The sequence below is a fragment of the Onychomys torridus genome, chromosome 12, assembly GCF_903995425.1.
Source record: "Onychomys torridus chromosome 12, mOncTor1.1, whole genome shotgun sequence".
Lineage (NCBI taxonomy): Eukaryota > Metazoa > Chordata > Mammalia > Rodentia > Cricetidae > Onychomys > Onychomys torridus.
In genome coordinates this window covers 75,268,849-75,293,662 of record NC_050454.1, presented here as the reverse complement: position 1 = coordinate 75,293,662, position 24,814 = coordinate 75,268,849, and the positions used below count along the sequence as shown (strand labels likewise).

The following is a 24,814-nucleotide window of genomic DNA, read 5'->3' as shown; positions in this document are numbered from 1 at the left end:
GTTAGACACTATACTTCTTTACTTTGCGGTCCGTGTTTTGCAGAGTGGTGGCACTGTGAGTAGCGAACTATGCACGTACTGTACTACACCTTCCGTGAGAAGCCGGCCAGCCGCGGCGCGCGCCCTAGGGAGCGCGGGGATTCCATGCATCCCTAGGGTGTCCGCCGCTCCTGGCGCTGGACTCCCGATTCCCGGAGGGTGTAGGGGGTGGGCCCAGGCTCGGCGGGGCGGGACGGGGTGAGCGTCGGAAGTGACGTCAACGGGCGGGGCGCTCACCTGAGCACCTGGGCGGTCGCGGTTGAGCCAGGCAGCGGCGAAACGCACGCGATGGAGGGCGAGGGCCGGGGCCGGTGGGCGCTGGGGCTGCTGCGCACCTTCGACGCGGGCGAGTTCGCAGGCTGGGAGAAGGTGGGCTCAGGCGGCTTCGGGCAGGTATACAAGGTGCGCCACGTGCACTGGAAGACCTGGCTTGCGATCAAGTGCTCGCCCAGCCTGCACGTCGACGACAGGTCAGTGGCCGGGTGGGGCCGGGCTGGATGGGGGCTCCGCGGTACTCGAGGAGCCGGGGAACAGAATTCGCGGCTCTCAGGCCATCGTCCCCTCGCAGCTCCGGAGTATCCCGGATCCGGAGCTGGCCCGGCGCGGTGGCCCTGAGCCCTGCGAGGCGCGTCGGGCTTGCCCGGGACCCACCTAGGTGCTGCGGTCCGCGCCCGGCTTAGAGAAATTGCCGTGTGGGCCTCTGCGCTTTGTGAATGAGTTTAGATTTGGTTCTGCTTACTAATTTTCGTCGGAGCGCAGATTGGTGTAAGACCGTAATTATTTCGATCGGAAGCACCGGCTGGATTCGGGTGAGGCATCCGCTGCGTTCAGCCGCTTCTAGGGCTCTGGGTCCCTCTTGTGTCTGGGAACTGGTTCCGCCCACCGCTTTTCTCCTCACACCATCGTTTTAGGGGACTGGGGTGGAAGCCAGACTCCAGGGAACATCTTGTTTTGACTCCGGGCAAGTTACCCCAGCCCCCCGCCGGCACCCTAGGCCTTTGTCCCTCTTAGCGGATTGTTCCAGAGATAGGAAAGGACTCAGAGAACCAGATGGCTATTGTGGTCTGTGCGTAAATTTGGAGGTGAAGTGCGAAGTAGATTCTTCAAAAGCATTCCCCCAGATTGAACTGTTTACGTTGGGTGGTGATAGTTTATGTATGAGACTCAGAATGGCACATTTAAATGACTTATTCTTTAACCAAGCTGACATGGACGTAGTGTTTGCATTTTACCAGTTTAAAATCCCTCTTAAACCCCATTGAGCCCTGGCTTTCTGCAGGACCAGCCTTAAACCACAGGAACTCTGAATTACAGCTTTACTGTGGAGTGGTGTCCGTGGCAGTGCCTGAGTGACAATAAGGAGGATGGTTTGAAGATGAGACCTCAGTCTATTCCCTTTACACCTCAGCCCTACTCTGGACTCTATTAGAGAGCTGTTGGGCGTTTTGTTGCTTGCTTTTTGCTATAATCCAGTTTTTCTTAGAAACTAGCTTTACCATGCTGTGTAAACCCTCCCCCAACCCAATCCTGGGAACCCTTCAGGCCAGGAGGGGCACTGTGGTTATTTTGATGAAATCCAAACCATTTTGAATAGCAGCCAACAGTTTCTCAAAGGTTAAAACAAAACAAAAACTCTTTTGGGGTGTTTTTTATGCCCTTAGAGACTTAGTGGGACTGTGTTTTCTACGCAGAGTGAATATTATTCACCATTGAAGACTTGACACAGATTTTGAATATTGGATGGTAAACATGAACCACCTCAGGTATCAGTGTGCTATGCAGTCCTCCAATCCTCAGGTCTTGTCTTTTGGGTGGCCAGGTTGCAGGCAGGGTTTTTCCACTTGCAAAGAGCCTGTGTTGAAGTGTGTGTTCTTTAGCTGCAAAGCTTTTCTTCCCTGCCTGAAACAGGCAGGTGGTGGCTTGTCAGCAGCCAGGTAGAGGTCAGCAGCACCCAGCAGGAAGTACTTGCCCACCAGGTCAGGGTGACTGCCTTTCCGCCTTTGTATGTGGAGTTGACTTTTCCTGTCCAGGCCACATTTAGGTTTTTAAGCTGCGATGTTAGGAACTCGGTTCGCTGGCTGGGAAGTGCTAAGGAATTCACTTGGTTCTTCTGTACCTGAGTGGCCAGTGGGCTAGCCATCTGAAGCTTCAAACAGCTGTTGAGGGAGGCTAACTTTTCTTGGGCTGTTGTGGTCTATGTCCTGCCTTTGCGAAGCATTACCTAGAGGAAGAAACAGAATCTCTTTGTGTGCAGCCCCCAGCCAGAGGACACGGTCTTATTTGCAGGATCGTACTTAACCTTAGAGATGAAAGGATTTAACCTGGACTTGGAGGATAATTTTATTGAGGTTTGAGAGAAGAAAACAACAGGACTGACAAGCAGTCAGTCTTGGCAGCTGTGACAAAGAGACAAATGAGAAAAAGAGAAAGTCCTGCTTCCCAGTTAAGAGTTTAGGCAGACAGGCTCCACAGTGGACCTCAGGAAGCTACGCAGGGAAGGAGTGAGAGGGGAAAGACTTCAGACAGAGAGTGGGAAGGTGCCCAGAGGGTCAGAGTGAGCAGGAAAAAAACAAAGGGAAAACTGTGGAAAGTACACAGGCTTAACAGTGAGGACCTACAAGCAGCTGCCCCAAAGGAGGGGCTTGAAGCAGGCATCACACATACATCTCAAGAGAGTAGTTATATCTTATTAACATGCTTTTAGGTGTATCCTGTTTCTGAAAGTTAAACCTTTTTGAGGGGTCTTTTTCTGTCCAGATGCTTGACAGGCCCCTTTGGATTAATTCTGAAGGGAAGGACAATAGTGTCTTTGCAATCTTGCATTCTTTTGGTCATTTAGTATGCATCTACTGACAGGTAGAGCTCAGATACAGTTTTTTTTTTTGTTTTTTGTTTTTTTTACCAGAATAAATTAAAAAGAATTAAAGAAACTGGCCATGGTGGTGCATGTCTTTAATCCTAGCACTCAGGAGGATCTCTGTAAGTTCAAGACCAGCCTGGTCTACGTACTGAGTTCCAGGACTATGTAGACCAGTGGTTCTCAATCATCTTAATGCTGTGATCCTTTAATACAGTTCTTCTTGGTAACCTCCACTCATAAAATTATTTCGTTGCTACTTCATAACTGTAATTTTGCTATTGTTATGAATCATAATATAACTATCTGATATGCAACCCCAAAGGAGTCTCAGCCCACAGATTGACAAACACTGATGCAGAGAGACCATGTTTTTAAAAAAAGTTACAGAAAAGGAAATGTAAGCCATCCATAGCTGCCAGAAGGAAACAGTTTTCCCTCTATGGGCTTCAACAAAGCCCTGCTAACTTTACCTTTAAGGAGTGGCCATTGTGGTATTTCCCCAGGAGTACTGGAGGTGGTATCCAAAGCTGATTGTGAGGGCAGGTACATCCACACTGACCTCTAAGCCAGCTAACATCTACCTCTGCTACATAGTATGTAGCTGGGGTCATTTATGGCCTTTCCTTACTGCTTGGGGGTGGGGAAGGGGTCACTTTAGTCATAGCTGTGGGCCAGTCCCATTTTCACAGCAAGGACTGTTCACCCTCCAGGATGGCTGGGTGTCTCTTGGCCTCAGCAGCTGCCCAGGCCTCAGCCTTTACCCATTCTGTGGTTTGTGACCCTCCATTTCTGTTCTGGGAAGCTAGGGCCTTAATCATGTCTGGGACACTCATAAAGCCTCTTGTGAAATTTCTGCCAAAGCAGGGACACTTAGCGGACCTCAGCACAATTCACAAGTGATCTCCCCACTGATCAGATTTCTCCTCTTAGGAGGGTCTTATTGGTTGGCTTTCTGGGAGAGGGCTGTCTTCCCTGGCTGGCTATGACTTGTGAGGTCACAGGTACAGGGGTCAGGCCTGGTACCCTTAGAACAAAATGACCCAGAGGCCCCATGCCTCTTCCTGATCGCAGCTAAGAGGAGCTTAGAATAACAAAGTCCCTGGCACAGGGGCCCAAGAGCTGCTAATGCAGAGTTGGGCCTCAGCTAGTCAGGGCTCGCAGGGCGAGCCCGAGCAAACCCCAGGTCTGTAACTACAGAGCTGACAATTGGACAAGCCTGATTCTTGTCAGTTTTAAAAATAGCAGTGTGGGAACCCCTCTGAGGCTCCTGGGAACGTAATTGGAGTGGTGTGCAGGAGCCTAGCGGAGAGGCTGAAATACTCTTCTCCCAGCAATGCTTCCCAGGTTCCCTGGCAGCTGTTAACGAGTCTCCCTCTACTCCCCTGTTCCCTGAAGGCATCAGGCTCATTCATAGCTGGTCTTGGGTTCTCTTTCCCCTTTTCAATAATGGAGCCCTCCAATTCTTACCATCCCAAGGTCTTTGGACTTTCTTGCTAAGCTTGGAGTCAGAGGTATGGCTCCCATAGACCTTCCAGAAATGATGTCAGCTATCACTGACATACTTCTGTACTCCATTTCCCTTGCTTTATGGAGACTACACGATGCTAGCTATAAAGGGGATATATGTAAATTATTGTAAATGCTTTTGAAAAGTTTCTTAGGCTGTAATCTCAGTAATCAGGAAGCTGAGATAGGAAGATGCCATGAGTTCAAGGTCAGCCTGGGTAAAAAATAAAAAGAAACTTGGGAAGCTGGGCCTCCAGCTTCCTGGTAAGTCCTTGCCTGACATATGTGAGTTCTGGTTCTCAGTTCAGTAGCCAGCACTACCAAATTTAGGAATCGTAACTCTAACTTGGTCCTGTTTGTGCCCAGTTTTTCTAAATGGAACCCCCAAACAGGGATGAGAGTGAGGGAGAGGTGTCTTTTCCTTCTCAGAGGCTGAATTAGCACCCCTCTCCCAGGGACAAAGGAGATGAGAATATAACTCCAGCCTTGTTGCACTGTGCAGAGGCAAAGATCAAGTTGTGTTTTAATGAAGCTGACGTCAGTGGGTTCCTTGGCCCAGAAGCGTTTTGTTCACTGTGAGCAGAAAGAACAGAATGGCAACCAGGAGCATGCCCTGGGCTTGCCACCTGATTCCTGCCCCACCCAGGCATCCAGACTAGGGACAAGCTGGAAAATCCCTCTAGGTTTTAAAACAATAGTAGTAATTACAAATGTACAGTTCCTTCTGTGTTGTTATCAGCACTAATCAGAACACTGCTTATGACAAAGATGGTTTTTTGTTTGTTTTGTTTTTTTGTTTTTCAAGACAGGGTTTCTACATGTAGTTTTGGTGCCTGTCCGGGAGCTCTCTCTGTAGACCAAGCTGGCCCCAAACTCATGGAGATCCACCTGGCATGTCCCGAGAGCATCAGGATGATGATATGGGTGTTTAAGTTCAGAGGATATTAGATAGCAAGTGCTTAGAAAAGTTTTTCTGGATGTCCCAGGGCTCTACCTCAGTGCTAGTCTCTGATTTTTGTCCCAGGAAACAGTGGCCATTTTCCAATGAAGTGTACTAAAGCATGTAGCCCAGGCAAGAGGGTGATGTCATGGGCTCCTTCCAGCCTGCTGTACATGTAGAGTAAGTGTGTAAATGCGCAGGGGTCAGTTTTCTCTAGCCGCCCTATAGCCCTTGCTCATTTTAAATGAGGTTTGTGTTCTGGAAAGAGCCTGGTCAGAGAAGGGGAACTTGTTGGATTTTGAGTAGTGGGAAGGGTAGAACTAGCTATTTTTCTGCCAGTCAGGCTGCTGGGAGTTGATTCTAAGAGCTACCAGCAGAAGTTGCTGTGTGTATTTAATCCTTTGGGCAAATAAAGACATTGGTTAGGTTGTCTGAATAAGGCTGTCCAGTGGAGGGAAAATGGCCCATGCTGCAGCCAGTCTGCAGACATGAATACTGCCAGCTCCTGAGACTGGGGATAGACAGGTGTACCTCTTCAGTTTACTTGGTGGTGGGTCCCTACACTCTGAAGTGCTGCCACTGGGCAGGAAGGATCTGCACACTGGAAGGTGCAAGCCACTTTATAGAAGGAAATGAAGGTAGCAGGGTGGTGGGGAGGGTTACAGTTATAACTTTCATTCTTTCTTTCCCTCAAGACAGGATTTCTCTGTGTGTAGCGCTGGCTGGCTTAGAACTTCTTATGTCGACCAGGCTGGCTTCAGACTCACAGAGATCCACCTGGCTCTGCTACCTTAGTGCTGGGATTAAAGGCATGCGCCACCACTGCCTGGTTTATAACTTTCATTCTTAGCACAAAAGAGAGCAGAAGCAGCAGCTGATAGCAGGTCTCAGCTGCTGTGTATGGGGCTGACCAACAAAGAGGAGCAGTGGACAAGATCCTAGTGTGAGAGCAGTTTGTTCACCCAGTCCAGGGGTCTCCTGGGCTGGTCCTGCACTTGTGTCTTCAGAAGGCTGGGACAGCATGCCATGCTAGACTCTGTTCTGAAGCCATTTAGTGATTCATTTCAGATGCTTCATTTAAGTCAGAGGTCTGTTGCCTGTCACCCCAGCACAAGCTCAAAGTGTGTGTTTATGAGGACTAAGCTCTAGCTGTAGGATTGACATTGGTTGGCAAAGGATTGAACTCTTCAGCCCTTAGAACTTGTGGCAATTTCCCCTGCCAGAGTGTGATGCTCAGGAGAGCTGCTTTTTGCTGTGGTTTTTGGTGCCCAGATGGCTCTGCCTGCCTGCCTTTGTCCTTCCTGCATGGGGCCAGAGAAGCCTGGGCCCCCTACAATGTCAAAGGGGAGGCCAGGTTAGGAAGTGGTTTGTTAGCACGAGCAGGCTCCTGCTTCAACCCAAGAGAGCCCCTTTGGGAGAGTAATGAAAACCCAGTTATCTCAGGTTACAAGTAGGCCTTTGTGCTAGACTGCCTTCTGGGGGTACCAGGGCACCTCAGTCTGCCAGGCCAATGTGTGGATACCCAGGCTGCCCAGTTCTCAGCTCTAGCATGTCTCTCTGAAAGTGGTTCTGGAAGTTTCCTTTAAGGAGCTCTTTGTTTCTAGAAAGCTGATTTTGTTATAGGAACCTCTTCCCAGCTTCCTGGATGCTTTCTTGTGTGTGTTTGGAGAGACACTGACCCAGATCCTGTGGAGCTCGGCCACACTCTCTTGGACAGGGCCTTTTACCCTGATGCACACTGAGACTTTTGACCCCTGTTGCTGGCACAGGCTATTACACAGCAATTCACATTCATACAAACATCAGGGAATTGACCTTTGGCTGTGGCTGGTGAATGTAGCCCATGCTTCAGCTGTCTCTGCCATCTAAGTGTGTGAGGAGGTGTCTGCAGTGAGGGGTCACTTGCAAGGAAGTAGCAGGCCATGGACAGCAACACCACCTGCCACATGATCCAGCAGCTCTGCTTCTGGGCTGATACCCAGAAGAACTAGCACAAGGGCTCTCTAGACATTTATCCCCCAAAAGGTGCAGCATTATTTTCAGGAGCCAACAGGTAGGAACAGTATCTTAGTTTGCCTTTGGTTGCTGTGATAAAGCACTGACCAAAAGCAGCTTGTGGAGAAAGGGTTTATTTCATCATACAGCTCAATCTGTCATAAATGAAGTCGGGGCCAGGACCTGGAGGCAGAAGCTGACGCAGAGGCTATGGAGGAATACTGCCTTCAAGCTGGCTCCCTAGGGCTTACTCAGCCTGCTTTCTCTCTTTTTTAAAAATTTATTTCATGTGCATTGGTGTGAAGGTGTCAGATTCCTTGGAACTGGAGTTACAGATAGTTGTGAGCGGCGGCCATGTAGGTCTGCTAGAAGAGCAGCCAGTGCTCTAACCACTGAGCCATCTCTCTAGCCCCTCAGCCTGCTTTCTTATGAAACCCAGGATCATCTGTCACTGTGTCACAGATCGTAAATTAAGTCACAGTTGTAAATTAAGAAAACACTCCCACAGACTTGCGTGGGTGGGTTAGCATAATGTAGTATATTTCTATACTATTCTTGGCCACACAAATGAAGCTTGGATGTGCACAAGAATATAGGTGGGTTTTGAAAACACCTCATGAAGGAAAGCAGACATAGATGAATGATGGAGATGATTCTACCCATTTGGGGCACCTGAATTCAGAAACAGAAGGATGTGGGGTCTGGTGGGGGTTTAATAGGTACAGTTTGTTGGGGATGATGAAAATGTTCTGGGTGTAGATGGTTTCCTATGGAATGCCCAGTGTTGTCCATTCATGGGTAGTTAGAAGAATATGGTTTACCTCTGTGTAATCAATAGAAAGTGTGGCCAGTTCTTAGTGGCCCTTGGCCAATCCCTGCTAGATTCCTGCTGCTCTGTTAGTGTGAGATTAGATCCAGGAGTGATTGGGCCAGTAAAAGAGTTGAGTTTAAATAAAAGGAGAGGTGAAGGTCCTTGGATAGTTAGCTAGCAGTTTTCCATCCAGACAAGGGATGTGATGTTGCCTGTAAGTATCCAGTTAACTGCCAGGCTCTGCCCTCACAGTGACCCCAGGTGAAGAGGTGGGTGTGACAGCAGAGGACTGTAGGCTTTGGAAGGCCCAGTGTTTAATGATGTGACAGTGAACTTTGCACACGTGTGCATTTATCACTGCTTGTATACTTACTGGCCAGCAGCTCTTGTCTTGCTAGGTGACAGCTGCATGCCCTCACACCTATGGCCTTTTTCAGGGAACGCATGGAACTTCTGGAGGAAGCGAAGAAGATGGAGATGGCCAAATTCCGCTACATTCTGCCTGTGTACGGCATATGCCAGGAACCTGTTGGTTTGGTCATGGAGTACATGGAGACGGGCTCCCTGGAGAAGCTGCTAGCCTCTGAGCCACTGCCTTGGGATCTGCGATTCCGCATTGTGCATGAGACAGCTGTGGGCATGAACTTCCTGCATTGCATGTCTCCACCACTGCTGCATCTAGACCTGAAGCCAGCAAACATCCTGCTGGATGCCCACTACCATGTCAAGGTAGGGACAGCATGTGCCCTGGGAGTGGGCAGCCAGGATGCTGGATGCTTTAGGGAGGGCTCTGTGTCTAAGAGCTTGGTTGTATTCTGGAATAGAGCCTAAGAAACAAAGTGATTGTCCCTGGAGCAGAACACTTGAAGCTAGAGCCTTTTTCACTGTAAGACCTGCTAGAGAGTCCAGCTAGTCACACTTGATCTGAATTTGATAGGTACCTGGAAGGGTGACCCCTGCAAACCCATGGGATTCTCCCCCATATCCTGGCATGTCCTAGGTTCTGAGTACCCTGAAGCAAACCAGGGACTTAGGGGTCCTAGGGCTTATAGTCTTGTGAAATCAGAAGTGAATTAGAGAGACCTGGTGTCCTCTGATAAAGGAACCTGTTTATCCTCACCTGTCTGGGACTACAGATAGATGGTGGGGTCTGCTGTGTTCTAGACATAGAAGAGGGCTCATTCGCCACCTGTTTGTGCTCTAGCACTCATATTGATGTGAGGCCTATACGTTTTGCTTCTTTGTTTCTTTGGAAGTTTATAAGGTATAGTGTGAAGAATGACACAGGAAATGGGTGCTGTATGCCTGGATATAAGTATTGTCAGTTTGTACCAGGTTGTATGGCTTTAGACATGTTTTTCCTCTAGCCATCTCTGCCTCAACACCAAGGGCACATACCTATCATGAATTTTTTTTTCTCATTGACATGCACATGACCTTGGGAAGCCCAAGCCATGGGCCCACAGTATTGGTCATAACTGCCCTTTCTCTGTGTGCAAGAAAGTAAATGGGACTGAGTAAGGGAGCAGGACTAAGGGCCCTGGATCAAACAATGTTCACACAAGGAGCAAACAGTGTCCCCAGCCTATGTCACTGTGATATGTCTGATTGCGTAACATTTCCAGATCTACTCTGCTGGCCTGACCTTTAGGAGACTCATCGTATCATTCAGCTTGACTCAGTACACAGTGGCCCGAGTGGCATGTGGGAAGCTACTTGTAGCACTCAGACTCAGCCAGGCTAAGAAACTGATGTCCACTCTGGACAATAGCTATGAGTTGTGGCTTAGGTAACATTACTCAGTCATGGCCTTTACATCCCGAAAAGTAAGACTGGATATTGCACAACTTAGTGTGAGCCAGCTCCAAGGTGGCTTCCAGCATCTTCTTGTGATCTGAGTTTTGTGGCTGGCAGGGATTGGCTTCCATTCTTTCTGGGCAGAACAGGACCTGTGGGCCCAGTGGGTCATAAGATTGTTGTTGTCATATATGTAACCTATACCAGAAAAAGAAAACAATAACAACAAGCCCCTTACCCTGGGCCAAGGCCGAACCACAGAGCAGAGGTATAGTATTGGTGGCCACAGAGTGATTAGATTACTCCAGCTGTAGGTCTGGAGCAGAGGTTGAAATGATAGCCTCCAGAGATCTTGACTTGTCCCACCTCCATCCATTCATGACATGTTCAGGAAACCTGCTTACTGACATGCCACAGTCACAGAAGGCCAGAATAATTTGTGAAAATTAGTAGGGTGTGCAGACAGCCCCTGGATACCTGGGGCTCACCTTCACAGGAGGCAGGCTCTGTTTCTGTATGTAGCAGGGCATGCAAGTGCAAGGGAGGGTAGCCTTTAGGTGGAGGAAAGAGCCCAGAAATCATATAAAATCCTGGGCATTTGAGAAGAGGTAAGGAAAATAGCAGGCAGTAGTGGGTGGTGTATGAAGGCTCCTGTGTCTTTAAGAACTGCTGAAACGGAGCTGGCTGACACCTACCACGACCTAGGCCCTTGAATCTGATGTAGCCCTAAGAGTCACTCTACCTAGGGTCTCTGCAGAGTTCCTCAGCTGCCCTTGGTCAGCCAGTGCTTTCATCTCATTCCCTTGCTTGTTGCCCTCCTCTCCTGACAGGCCTGTGGGTGTTTGGGAGAGCTGTGGCATGCTTCTGGGGGGTGTGGGGGAGGCACAAAACTGTCCTCTTCAAAGTGTCATCCTTGTCAGCCAAGAGTTGGGATAAGGACATAGCTCCCTAGCTCTGTCACTTTACTGAGAGGTGTAGTAAGGAGATGCTGTGCTTCTGGGGTGTCATCTGGATCAGTGAGGGTGAGTGCTTACACAGTGCCCCTCTGGGAGTACAAAGTGATGACCTGGTACCTGGCTTGTCACTGGTAGGTTGTCGTTTGTAGGTCTGAGTGCTGACTTCTCCAGGTGTTTTCTCAGTCCTTGAGGAAGTAAAGGCTGTCCTTGACAAATTCCGGGCTAGCATTCCCTTACAGGCCATGATCCCCTCAGCCTGATGGCAGTTGTAGTTCCTACAGTGTCAGCTGGATAGCTGGGCTGGGAGCTGTGGAGCCATGATGAGAAGGTGTTCCTTTTGTTTGTTTGGTTTTGGTTTTTTGAGACAGAATTTCTCAGGGTAATAGCCCTGTCTGTCCTGGAACTCACTTTGTAGACCAAGCTGACCTTGAACTCAACAGTGATCCACCTGCCTCTGCCTCCTGAGTGCTGGGATTAAAGGCGTGTGCCAACATGCCTGGCTGAGAAGGTGTTTCTTTAGCATGAAGGGACACTGTCCCAAAGCTGGATGCTAAGGCCACCCCCTAACCTGAGCCACCCTGAAAGGCTCTGCAAAAGCTGCTTTTGTGTGGTGCCAGGCTGTTATTGTCAGAGAAGTTAGTCACTGACAAAAAGCTGAAAACAAACAGAATTGTGCTTATACGACACAGTTTCTTTGTCTTGTAAAAACAACCTCCCCAGAGGAGCCTGTGGTCCTGAGGGTTCTGCACCTTGGGTTTCTGGGCCATTTGCAGTTCAGACTTTCGTTGGGATCCTACGGCAGGGCCAAGAGCTGCTATTATGCCAGTCTCATGTCTCTGTTTGGGAAGGTAGCACTGCTCTGAGTATGAGTATTAGTATGAGTACTACTGATGCTTCCCAGCAGCTTGGGGTCGTCAAGTTTATTAAAATATTTCCCATGTCACTCTTTAGTAAGTAAACTAAATATCCAAGTTAGAGGCAGATCCAAATATCCTCAGACTGCTTATTCATGGTGTCCTGCAAGAAGGGTTTTTCCTGCTGGATCCAAAGAAGCCCTTCTGAGGTAGCAAGAGGCCTTTGGTGGTTTGGTCTAGCTATTCTGAATTAGAAGGGCTATGTTCCTGTAAACTCTGAGATCTTGGGGATACTGAGTCAGGTGCCAATGTGAGAGTATCATGAGACCTCAGGTGTCCACTGTTGAAAGCTGGGGGAAGAGGCTACCCATCCTGGGCAGGACAGTGAGATAGAAAGCCCACCTCCCCAACTCCCAAGCACCTCACCTCGGTGTGCCTGCAATGCCAAGCTTCCTACAGAGCTATTTTTCTCAAAGTGTATTTTGTAGTAGCTAGCTGTGCCCAGTGTGAATGTGAAGGGACAGTGGCAGAGAGAAAAAAATTGGCCCAGTGCTGAGGTTCCCCAAATCTGTCTGCGTTTTTGAATGCAAAACATTTCAGACTGCTCTCCCTGAACTTTCTTGAGAGCATTGTCTCTCAGCTCCAAGCAGCATGAAGGATCTGCAGGACTTAGTGATGATTTTGTCATAGTTACTGGCAGATTTTCCAGAGTTCTTGCTTCTCCTGAGGCCGTAGAGGCTTTCAGAACCAGCAGACCTGAGGGACCCTAGAGGACTGCTGAGCCTGAGCACCACTGGCTTAGAGACAGGGCCAGGCCATCTCTGAAGGGTATCTTTCTATCAGCTCCCACAGGTCCTCTGGTCTTTTAGTTACCACTCAGTCTTTCTGCCGTTGGACATTGATTACACCAGGCACATGGGCTCTCCCTTCATGGGTATGGCCAGTCTGGAAACAAGAGTCCTGACTCAGCCCATTTCCTGTTGCTACCAGGGTGTGTTTGAAGACGAGCCCAGGAGTGAATTAAAAGGCTTAAAACCACATCAGCCTTGAAGGAGACTAGAAAGGGGCCATTTCTATGTACACTGGAAGGCTGTTTGGTGCTGAATTGGGGCTTAAGTACACAGTGCTTCAAAGGGTCTGGTTTGCACCAGGAAGTGGTGACATGGGCAGAAAAGGGAGACTCCCAGAGACACCTGCCAAGTCTGCAGTAGTGAAGTGAGCTACAAGGATACCTTCGCCAATGGGGGACCTGCCTCCCCTGTGAACTCTGGAAACAGAGATGGGGGTTCCTTACGGTGACATCATCACCAAGGGAGGGGCATCATATCTGGAGTAGACCAGGGAGCCCAAAGGTGATGAGGCGTGTGTTTTGCTCACTCTAAATCCCTCTGAAGGCGTGTTGTGCTTTAAAGGACCTGCTGGCACTTGTAGCTCCCCAGCTGGAAGGTTGCATAACCGGACTGACGATGGAGGATAGACGCCCTAGCCCCAGCCTGTCACGTGGCCTCTTTTGCCTGAAAGCTGAAGGCTGCTTTTCCCTTCATGCTGACTGTGACTATCAGCCACCAGGGCAGACATGAAGTCTTACAAAAGTAGGGCTGGCTGTCATTCTTTTTGAGTTCTGTCTCTAAGATAATTACATTCTTTTATTAAGCATAATGTCTTTCTTCCCCATCCATCAAGTTGATGCTGATGGTGCATCCAGGTTTGGCCCATTTATATCCCTATGCTTCCTGCCTGCCTGGAGACAGGGCTGCCTGGAGCTCAGCTCTTCTGTTTGGGGGTAAGCCCCTATAGCATGTGTTGGGGAACCACCATCTGTTATGGCAGAGACAGATATGCCATAGCCTCTTCTGACTCCCTTTAAGCTGACAAGCCTCCTTTGGATTGCTTTTACAGATTTCTGACTTTGGGCTGGCCAAGTGCAATGGTATGTCCCACAATCATGACCTCAGCATGGATGGCCTATTTGGCACAATTGCCTACCTCCCTCCAGAACGCATCCGTGAGAAGAGCCGGCTGTTTGACACCAAACATGATGTATACAGGTACGTGACATGACACTGTGCCCTCTGTGAAGGCTAGGGGCTCTAAGCTTCACTGCTGCTTCCTGCCCTGAACAGCAGTTTCCAGAAGGCTCTGAGGCACCATTCAGCCACGGAGTTTGGTCCACATGCAATTGGGGTGTGCCTGTTGGACTTGGGGATTTTAGCTGGTGCCCTATATGCTCCCCAGGCACAGGAAAGACTTTTATTTCTTGTGGGTGGTGCTGGCTGAGGAAGAGGCTGTTCCTGACTGGTGCTAGGCAGAAGCAGAAACAGCAGCTTCCAGCCCAGTGTTGTGAAACATTGCTTTTATTACTTATCTGACAGAAGAATCTGCTGCTTTGAGTAGTTCATGGATCCATGGGTTTGGACTCTTCAAAGCACACACTCCTCTGAATCCCAAAGTGAGCACTCACATGCATGGGTTGCTTGCCTCTGAAGGAGGGACATCAGCTCACATCCCAAGTCCCCAAGTGTATAAACTGACAACATGGTTGCTCCATGGTATGGTTGAGAAGATTTTTACTATAGCTATAAGAGAGAACAACCCGAGGTATTTGGAAGATTCCAGAGCAGAGAGAGAAAATAGTAGACTGAACATGGCCAGCACACTGGACCTGGCCAGAAGAGAAGCCAGAGCAGAGGGAGAGGAGTGGGAGAGCGGGAGAGCAGGAGATCAAGACAAAGAAAGTGTAGGCAAAAGAGGGAGCATAGCAAGGTTACAAGGAGAGCAGTAGCTGAGGGGAGAGGAGTCTCTGAGCTGAGAAGTTAGGGCTGGAGTGAAGAGCTGAGTAGAGCTGGGAGCCAGCACGACTTTGAAATGTGTAGCAGGTACTTGTGATGCTAAAGGAGCCTGGAGGCTAGCATGTGCTTTGGTACGCTAATAGGCACCATAATAGCCACAGTCCCTTCTTCCAGTGAGAAGGGAAATGACTCCTTTTGGTAGAAGGGAACCAATTCCACAAGTTCCTGAGAAATGGTCGCTTTTTTAAAAATCATCAGAATTTGGGGAGATGAAGTTTCCTTGGGACCTGACATCCAGGATCTGAGTACCTACCTCCTTTTCCTCCTCAGATTGTGAGGGCCCTATCTCAACCAGCTCTGCCTTTTGTCACCAGGCCCAGCTGACTGGTTTGACAGAAGCCAGTGTGTCAATGTTGGGCTTTTGAGCAGTGAGTCCCACTGGGAATGGCCCTTTGGGGACTAGTCAGAGCTTGTAGAGTTTGGGGAGAGTTCAGTAATTTAAAGTTGGCTTTAACTTTATTTTAAAACTGTATTTTCCAGTTGATGAGTTAGGCTCAATTTTCAGTCTTTAATTTTTTTTTTTTTAAAGATTGGGCTATTTCAGCGTACCTAGAATAATTTATTTATCTAAACATATGTCCCCTGGTAGCTAAGAGAGGGCTGGTGCATCTTACTACTTCCTATACATTTTTTAGCTACTTTCTGATGAAGCCTCTGAGAGCCTCTTAGAGCATTTTAGTCAGAACCTGACCTTGGATTTAAAGGATTGAAGCCACAGCAGAGAAGAACAGGGCAAAGTGCCCATAAATGTCTGAGTACTTGTTCTGCGCCCCTTAAGATGGTGGCTCAGAGCTTGGGAACTCTACCAAACCTGAGGCTCCAGCACCAACTGACACCTAGTTTCTCTTCCAGTTTCGCCATTGTGATCTGGGGCATGCTCACACAGAAGAAGCCATTTGCAGGTAAGTGGCCCTGCATGAAAACAATGAGCATGTCCTTGAACCTTCTCAGCCCTTCCATAGTGCCTCTGGTTTATGCTTGGCTGGGTTGGGACTCCTAGGGCTTCAAAGCCACATGGCAACCCTCGGGTAGATGCATTGTACCCACCCTGCAAGTACATTGGAGGCCATAGCCAGCTTACTGCAGGTGGCTACCACACACTCCTGCCATGTCACTTACATACAGGACAGATCAATTGTGGGACCATCAGGCTGTGCCTTGTTCTTTGATGCCACTTAGTGTTGTGCTTGTAAAAATCTACACAACAAGATATCAGTTCTAACATTTAAAGTGCATATCTCCTTGACATTCAATAGATTTCCTTCTGAACAAACATCAACATTATATAGTTCTAGAACATTCTCATCACCCCAGAGGATCTCTGTCTCCATTAGCTGTTCCTATGATCCAACAGTTAATTTCTTCCTCCCTCCCTCCCTTCACCTCCCTTTTAAAAAAAAATGGTATAAAACATATATGCCAGGATCTGCTGTGTTAACTATTCTAAACACACTGAATAGCAGTAAAAGCTTTCATGTGTTTGGCCTCTCTCTAGAACTTATATACCACATCAACTCAAGTTTATAAAACCTGAGTTGCTTTGAGCTGTATTGGTAAGAGAGGAGTTTCTTTTTTGTGTAACATTTCTGGATATTCACACAGTGGGGTGTGACCAAATATATTTGAAGATACAGATCATGCTCAGTGTATATGAGGCTCTAGGTTCAGTTTCCAGCACCAGACAGACAGATATCAGTAAGTGAGGCCCATTGCTGGCTCAGTCACATACTCAAGCCAGGTATGGAAAAGGGGAGGGTGGAGCCAAGATATTTATTTTATGTGTATGTGTGTGCCTGAGTGATAGATGTGTGCAGGAGTCTGTGGAGGTCAGAAGAGGACATTGAATCTCCTGGGGCTAGTGTTACAGGCAGTTGTACACTGCCATCTCGGTGTTGGGAACTGAACCAGGGTCATTTGAAAGAACAGCCAGTGTTCTTAACCATTGAGCCAACTCTCCATTCATTCCCATGTACCCTCCCCCTCCCCCTCCCCTATCCCTCCACTGCTCTTTCTTCCAACTGTGTTCTCCTCATGGAGGTCCACTGAATTCTTTTTGGTGTAACAGCTTACAGGTTGGGTGTGAAATTGTCTGATTGCAGTGAATCTTAAGTCAGGTGTGTGGTGTGTCAAAGGTCTAGGCACTCAGGTTTTATTGCCTCCTAGATAGGGGAATCAAGGTGCAGAACTTCCCAGAAGTCATATAGGCTCCATCAGGCTGGCAGCAGAAAATCTTCTAGGTGTTCTCTTGACTTTCATTGCATTTGGAAAGCTTGCTGGCTTTGGAAGGTTGGATTATCATGGAAATAACCTGCAGATACTGAAGAGATAGGTGTTGCACAAGACTTAACGGGAAAGTGAACAAAGCCTCAGTGTGGAACCCTGGCAGCCAGTGGTGACTTTGGGCCAATTTTCCATACCTGCCAATACGCTCCTGCTGCTCCACAGGGTGTGTTTGGAATGCAGGGGTGGGGAAATGCCCGTGGGAACAAGTGGCTGATGGGCCACATGGTATGCTATGAACAGAAGGTCACCCACTGAGAGTCACCTTAAGTCCTTCCTGAGCAGAGCTGGTAATAATAAATAATGACAGAATCTGTGACCATGAGACAAAGTTTTTAAACTTGGTAAAACAGAGAATGGTATGTCCTATAAGGATATGGGTTAAAGAAATCTCCAGGTTTGGAAAGGGAAATTGTAGTGTCCCAGGTGATATGCATGTCACAGCATGTCCCAAGCACTTGTCCATGCATCTGAGTGAGGAGCAATCTCCTGCTCCTCACAGTCTTGACATGTGCCTCTCCTTTGCAGATGAAAAGAACATTCTACACATCATGGTGAAAGTGGTGAAGGGCCACCGCCCAGAGCTGCCACCAATCTGCAGACCTCGGCCACGCGCCTGTGCCAACCTGATAGGGCTTATGCAGAGGTGCTGGCATGCAGACCCACAGATGCGGCCTACCTTCCAAGGTGAGTGCTCCTCCATTGACACAGGCCGTAGAGTTGATGACCAGGACAGGGCTGAGAGCCAAGCTCAGGTGAGGAACAATGTGTGTAAAGACAGGGATGAAACAAGTCCATCATTAACAGGTTAGCCCATCCCCTACTCTGGCTGCCCGACACTGAGCAGTGTTAGAGTTTGCTGGTTGTTAGAACTAGATGGTGAGAACCAATATTCACCTCTGCTCCCAGCAGGCTGCATTTGCTTCCAGGTAGATTGGAATCTTGGATTTCAAGTTCAGATACAATGTTGTATATTTAGGCAGCTGGAGATGGCTAGTGGCCTGCAACCTTTCCTTCACTTCTCTTAGGACAGATGTACCTTTGGGATAAGAAAGTGAACCTGATAGAATTGCTTTTCAATGAACCTATGGAGACATGAGTGGGGTGGGGCTCATCTGCCAGTCCTGGTAGTTTTAATCTTTTGGGTCTGGTAGGTTACTGAGGACCCATTTTGATCCTAATGAGAACTTACAGATGGCTGCCCACTCAGGATGGTGGGTTGCCTTTTAGTGATACCTGGGGGCTTCTCTTACGAACCAGCAGTGGTACCAGGCATGTCCACCACTGGTTAGAGACTGGGGTATCACTGATTCTATCCCCATAGAATTATGGGAGTCATACCTAGGTGACAACTTTCTGTTTTCTCCCCCAAAGAAATTACCTCTGAAACTGAAGTACTTTGTGAAAAACCTGATGAGGAGGTGAAAGACCTGGCTCATGAGCCGGGTGAGAAAAGTTCTCCAGAGCCTAAGAGTGAGGTAAGCATCTCTGGCAGACACCTTCAGGTTTCCAATTTGTGGTGGAACTTTCCAGTCCAACCTCTTTTCTGAAAATTCCTCCCCATTTCTCTCTGAGCCTATCCTACACCTCCTTCCAGAAATGTAGGTCCCACAGGGGTCCCCCACCTGCCTAGCACATTGGAGATCATGGAAGGGCAGATGGCCACCCCACATAGGTGGAAGATGGATGGTATAGTTTGAGGATCTGAGCATAGTCTATCTGCTTATAAATTGTAACAAGTACCACAGGGTTACTCAGAGGTGGTGAGAAGTTCCAAAGGCCAGTGCTAGCTGAATGCCTCAGGGTAATGATTGAAGCTAAGCCTGGGGGTTAAGGGAATTCTGTCATGAGAGTTGGGAGTGGTGGTGGTTTATCTGGCATTCACCCAGGGAGAGTAGCTATGGGACAGGTGAGAGCTGGGGACAGAGTTGCCTCTGAGGGCAGTAAAGGGGCAGAATCTACCTCTGATATGCTGGTGGCCAGCAAGTAGACATGACTTAGTGTGCAGGGGCCAAACACAGTAAGGCCAGTGGTTCCCAAAGGGAGGAGGGCTCAGAAAGAGCTGTGAGCAATTCTCAGACTTAGTCACTGGAAATCTGCTTTGCTTGCAGCAGCCAGACCTGTAAAGTCCCTTGTTTCCCTCATTCACACAGCCCCAAGCCAGACTGACATACCTGAGATGTCTGAAGCTTTGTTAGAGCAGGGGAGACCCCCAGCCTGACTCTTCCTTCCTTTTTGTTGGGCTGTCTGTTATGGGTGGACCAGGTCTAGCCTTGCTTGTTCTGTACTCACACATCTTACCCATGTAAGGCCTTTGGTCCTTACACATGGACAGTGCCCCTGAGTGGGAGGCAGCATCGTGCAGACTTTTCCGTTTTTCTGAAGGTGTCATTCTTACAATGTGCCAGGGAGGCCCAGGAGGTTTCTTTGCAGCCCTGAGTTTCAGGACTTCTTGATGCTATCTGTCCATGGTAGTGAACAGCTATGGGGCCTCCATCTCTGCTAGAGGAGCAGAGTTCTCACCACCACCCTCTCCACCTTTACAGGCCAGGCCAGAGTCCTCACGCCTCAAGCGCGCCTCTGCTCCCCCCTTTGATAATGACTGCAGTCTTTCCGAGTTGCTATCACAGTTGGACTCTGGGATCTCCCAGACTCTTGAAGGCCCCGAGGAGCTCAGCCGAAGCTCTTCTGAGTGCAAACTGCAATCGTCCAGCAGTGGCAAGAGGCTCTCTGGGGTGTCCTCAGTGGACTCAGCCTTCTCCTCCAGAGGATCACTGTCACTGTCATTTGAGCGGGAACCTTCCACAGGCGGTGAGTGGCCGTGAGCACTGGTGAGCTTGCACGGTGCTCTCTTGTGAGTTATGTTAGAGTCTGAGCAGTTGATGCTCCAGGTTTCTTGCTCTGATGAGTCTCGTGTTCTTAACGTTTTTTCTCATGAACTTTTGGCATCCTCAGCATAATTGGTGCTCAGAGCACAGATCCAGAAATTCCCACATCAGTAGTGTGGTTCCGTTGGGTATCATGTAGCTTTCAAGGAAGACAGGCCACATAACCTGGCTGAACCAGCCCTGGAACAGAGACTGGCCTAAGTCTGCAACTTGGAAAGCCCAAGACCCATCCAGTGGAACTAGTGACAAGGGGACTTTACTTGTGCCCTGTACTCAGACACTTCCAGATAACCCCTGTCCCAAGCTTTTGTGTTTAGGGCACCCTCAGTTACCATAGCCTTGCATCAAGCTGGGTTGGCTCTCCTGGGAAGTGCTGACACTTGGAATGCTGTGGCTTCTTTGTACAGCACAGTCATTTTAGTCTAGGCTGTAGCATGAGGGAGGCTGAGTTAGGCACTGCCAGAGACTTGGGATCTTACCAGCCTTCAGGGATTTTTCCAGTAGAACGTTGAGTAAAAGAGCGCTGAAAGTTAAGGAAATGCCCTGCAAAGATGGGTAGAGAGGACTGGATCCAAGACAACAGAGTCAAAAAGGACTGTGAAAGTAGTCAGGACTAATTTCATAGCAGCCACAGAAATATCACTGTGTGCCATGGAGAAATGTGTTCTAAAATCTTCTCTTCAGATGGAACCCTCTCTGGTGATGGCCTTGTCCTCATGCTTGAGAGATGACTACCGTCCTATGAGAATTTAATGTTTAAGCCAGGCATGGTGGTGCATGTCTTTAATCCCAGCACTTTGGAGGATCTCTGTGAGTTTGAGACTCTACAAAGCAAGTTCCAGGACAGCTTGGACTACATAGAGAGACGCTGTCTCAAAACAACAACAAAAGAATGCCATGTTTAAACACTGATTAGGGTCTGTCTCCATAGTACCACCCCCACCCCACTGCTCTGTAGAACAACCTGGAGAATGTTCCACCTGCAGAGGAAGAGTATTCATGGGAGTCAGGATTGGCAGTGGATTTTTAGGTTCAATAGAAAGTTCCATTGTGAATACTGAACAGTGTGTCCTGAGAAGTCCAGTTTTGAGGATCATTCCAGAAACACCCCATATGATGTCCCCATGACATGGAGTGTAGCTTTGAATCCCCTTGGAGTTCCAGGAACCAGCTCTACAGGCCAGTAGAGCCCCAGGAAGAGTGTTTTGGAGGCTCTCTAAATCTCCAGGCAGATTGTGTTCCTGTCCAGCTCTCCTTTTTGGTGTACCTCTTTTGAAATGATTGTTGGCAATCCTGCTGTTGCTGAGGGAGGAGTGTGGTCACTCACCTTTCCCAACCCTGGAAAAGCTAGAGTGGTTTTAGTCTGCAAATTGGCAGAGGATCACTGTCCAAGGTCTCCCTAGACTAGATCTGAAATAAGCATGCAAGAGTGGATGCTTAAAGCCTGCAAGTAAAGGATGCACCCTGAATGTCCTTGTTTAGAATCCCTGGAGATGTGTCCACCTAAGTCCCAGGCCTTAGAAGCCCACATCCTGCAGTAGTGGCCTCGCTCTGACCTCTGACATTGTACCCCCTCTTCCTGCAGATCTGGGCCCCACAGACATCCAGAAGAAGAAGTTAGTGGATGCTATCATGTCAGGGGACACCAGCAAGCTAATGAAGATCCTGCAGCCTCAGGATGTGGACCTGGTTCTGGACAGCAGTGCCAGCCTACTGCACCTGGCTGTGGAGGCAGGACAGGAGGAGTGCGTCAAGTGGCTGCTGCTTAACAATGCCAACCCCAACCTGACCAACAGGAAGGGCTCCACACCACTGCATATGGCTGTGGAGCGGAGGGGACGAGGAATCGTGGAGCTACTGCTGGCCCGGAAGATCAGCATCAATGCCAAGGATGAAGACCAGTGGACTGCCTTGCACTTTGCGGCCCAGAATGGGGATGAGGCCAGTATGAGGCTGCTGCTGGAGAAGAATGCCTCTATCAATGAGGTGGACTTTGAGGGCCGAACACCTATGCATGTGGCCTGTCAGCATGGACAGGAAAACATTGTGCGTACCCTGCTACGCCGTGGTGTGGACGTGGGCCTGGAGGGAAAGGATGCCTGGCTGCCTCTGCACTATGCTGCCTGGCAGGGCCACCTGCCCATCGTCAAGCTGCTAGCCAAGCAGCCTGGGGTGAGTGTGAATGCCCAGACATTAGACGGGAGGACACCTCTGCACCTGGCTGCTCAGAGGGGGCACTACCGTGTGGCTCGCATCCTTATTGACCTGTGCTCTGACATCAACATCTGTAGTCTGCAGGCACAGACACCTCTGCATGTCGCTGCAGAGACTGGACACACTAGTACTGCTAGACTGCTCTTGCATCGTGGTGCTGGCAAGGAGGCTTTGACCTTGGAGGGTTGTACCGCCTTGCACCTGGCAGCCCGGAATGGACACCTGGCCACTGTTAAGCTGCTGGTAGAGGAGAAGGCTGATGTGATGGCTCGGGGGCCCCTGAATCAGACAGCACTGCATCTAGCTGCTGCCAATGGGCACTCGGAGGTGGTAGAAGAGCTAGTCAGTGCTGACCTCATTGACCTGTCTGATGAGCAGGGCCTCAGTGCGCTGCACCTGGCTGCCCAGGGCAGGCATTCACAGACTGTGGAGACGCTGCTCAAACATGGAGCCCACATCAATTTGCAAAGTCTCAAGTTCCAGGGAGGCCAGAGCCCCACTGCCACACTGCTCCGACGCAGCAAGACCTAGCTTGCCACCTGCAGAACCAGGGCTCCATGTAGGCTTCTGGTCCGTTCTTGTGTTCCTCATGGGAACAGAATGGTTCTGGGACACTCTGCTCACCCTGTTGGTGGCCTGCCCATACATTGACCAAGCAGAGGCTAATGGACAAGGCAATAATACCTGTGTCAGGGTAGAGGCTGCCACTGGCCACTGTGCCCGGTCATGGTGTCTGATGTCAGATGGGACTAGGTCGGTGTCATTTCATTGTGGTCTTGATTGGCTGCTGATGGTGGGTTGTTCATGGCAAAGCCTATATAAGGATAGCCCCTCTCTCCCAGAGCAAGACACCTCTACTTGCTTGGAGCACAGCATCTTCAGTAGAGGCGTGGAAGGGGCGGTGTCCTTCATCTTCTTGTTGCAATGGGCAGGGCATCCTGTCTTTGGAGGCATATTGGATTCTTATATATGAGTGACATGCTAGCTTTGCTTTGAGACCTGTGAAGATAGAACTGGCACTGACTGATGGAGTCTAGAAAGGGAAGATTATAAAATCACAAGGCTGGTCTTAACAATGAACAGCCTTACCAGCATTGAACTGCTGTTTCATTTGTTTAGTTGTTTGGGTTTTTTGTTTTGTGTTGTTTTTTGGTGATGTCTAGGTCACCATACCTCTTCCCCCACTTCCCTGACAGTTGCTGAGTTCTCACTAAAATGTCAGAGCCACATATGTAAAAGGTACTAGGAAATTCTTTATAAATAGGTTTTATACTAAAAATTGTTTAATCAAACAAATCACTCTTTCAGGCTCTTATCTTTTGGTGAAGTGGTGATTTGTGCCAAGGGCTTTGCTGATGTGCCCTGTGACAACTCCTGCTGTGTTCCATCCACAGCAGTTGAATGTGGCCTGAGGTGGCCATTGGAGATAGTTGTACTCTGAGGGGTCAAAAGATTTGATAGCCTCGCTGTTACGCCTTCCTCATTAGCGTTCTGAACATTGTCACTGGAGATATGCGTTGCAGAAGTGCCTTGTGTGCAAACACATGCTGAAGCCTGGCGTGTGGCACGAAGAGTGACATTCATGTACTGTGTACTTTGACATGAATCATGGACAGGATACTTTTCTGTGACAGGAAGTCGTGGAGCTGGCTATGTTTTAATATGCCTCAATTTGCCTTCACTGTCTTTTGCTCCTGTTGTGTGAAACACAGAAACCATAGGAGATCTATGTGATGTCAATAAAGGACTCATCCACTTTTGGAATTCACTAAGACTGTTTTTGTTTTTTGTTTTTTGGGTTTTTTTGGTTACTAAACTCTAATTACCTGGTCCTTGAAAACCAGAGATCTGAGGCAGTAACATAGGGTTTGGACATGTTACATACTGAAACAACTCAGGGCCTGGGAATCTTTCTGTCTCGCATATGCCAGGTCTGGTGGGGAGGAGCTCCCAGCACCCATGTTTGCATTTTTTAATTATAATTCTCATGTTAGCTTTACATCTGAAATAATTTCAGGTTACATTGATTATGTTAGCTTCACATTGACTCTGGGTTTCTCTTTCAGTTGCATTTGACCTTATCTTCCTGACCATCCTTTTTTTTTACCTTTCCACCCAACTGTCCATCAACCCCCCATCCACCACTATACCTAACCTTCCAACCACCCACTTGCCTACCCAACTGTCTCCTCCCTCCCCATCCACCCCCCTCCACCTGTCTGCCTTCCTCTCTATCTACAATGCGTCTACTCACCTCAGAATGGCTTGCAGACAATATGCCTGGTTACTTCCCAGTCCTTCAGTGTGTATTTTCCCAAAACCAAGGACTTTAATTTCCTAACAGCCATCAGAGTCAGAAAGTTAGCACTGGCATGATACTGTCTAGTCTGTGAGCCCTTTCTTGGTGACCTCAGACAGCAGAAGTGGCTCTTGCTAACCTTGTAGGTCCTAGATGCTATCTAATTCCTTGCATTTAGTTGTCACATCCCCAGTTCTATGCGCATTTCCAAGCTTCTCTTGTCTTGCACAACCTTTTTATTTTGTGATACATGTATTACTATAGGTTTATCTGATTCTACTGATGGCTTAGGTCCTCCGGTTTTAACCAGCACACAGCAGGCTTGATACTGTTACCATCTATCTCCCTGTTTAATTTTCCTTGGCATTGGTACACAGTTACAGATTACTGTATAGCCAGTGGGTCAGACTCCATTATTCCTTAATGCTCAGCGATCCCCAGGTTGGCCAGCTTGAGAGCCTCCATGCACATTGGCTGTATGAACACTTACTGCTTTGACTGACTGAGGCAGTACAGGTTTGCCGTA

The 24,814-nt window shown here is 48.7% G+C and overlaps 1 protein-coding gene across 1 annotated transcript; it reads left to right on the top strand.

The window, feature by feature from the left end:
• Nucleotides 1-224: 224 nt before the first annotated feature.
• On the top strand, nt 225-23,757 carry Ripk4 (receptor interacting serine/threonine kinase 4). Its single transcript, XM_036203773.1, has 8 exons — nt 225-509; nt 8,589-8,880; nt 13,658-13,806; nt 15,460-15,509; nt 17,416-17,574; nt 18,262-18,365; nt 19,434-19,698; nt 21,361-23,757. Exons 1-8 carry the CDS (start codon nt 328-330, stop codon nt 22,518-22,520), a joined length of 2,361 nt encoding a protein of 786 aa, XP_036059666.1. The 5' UTR covers nt 225-327; the 3' UTR covers nt 22,521-23,757.
• Nucleotides 23,758-24,814: the final 1,057 nt, after the last annotated feature.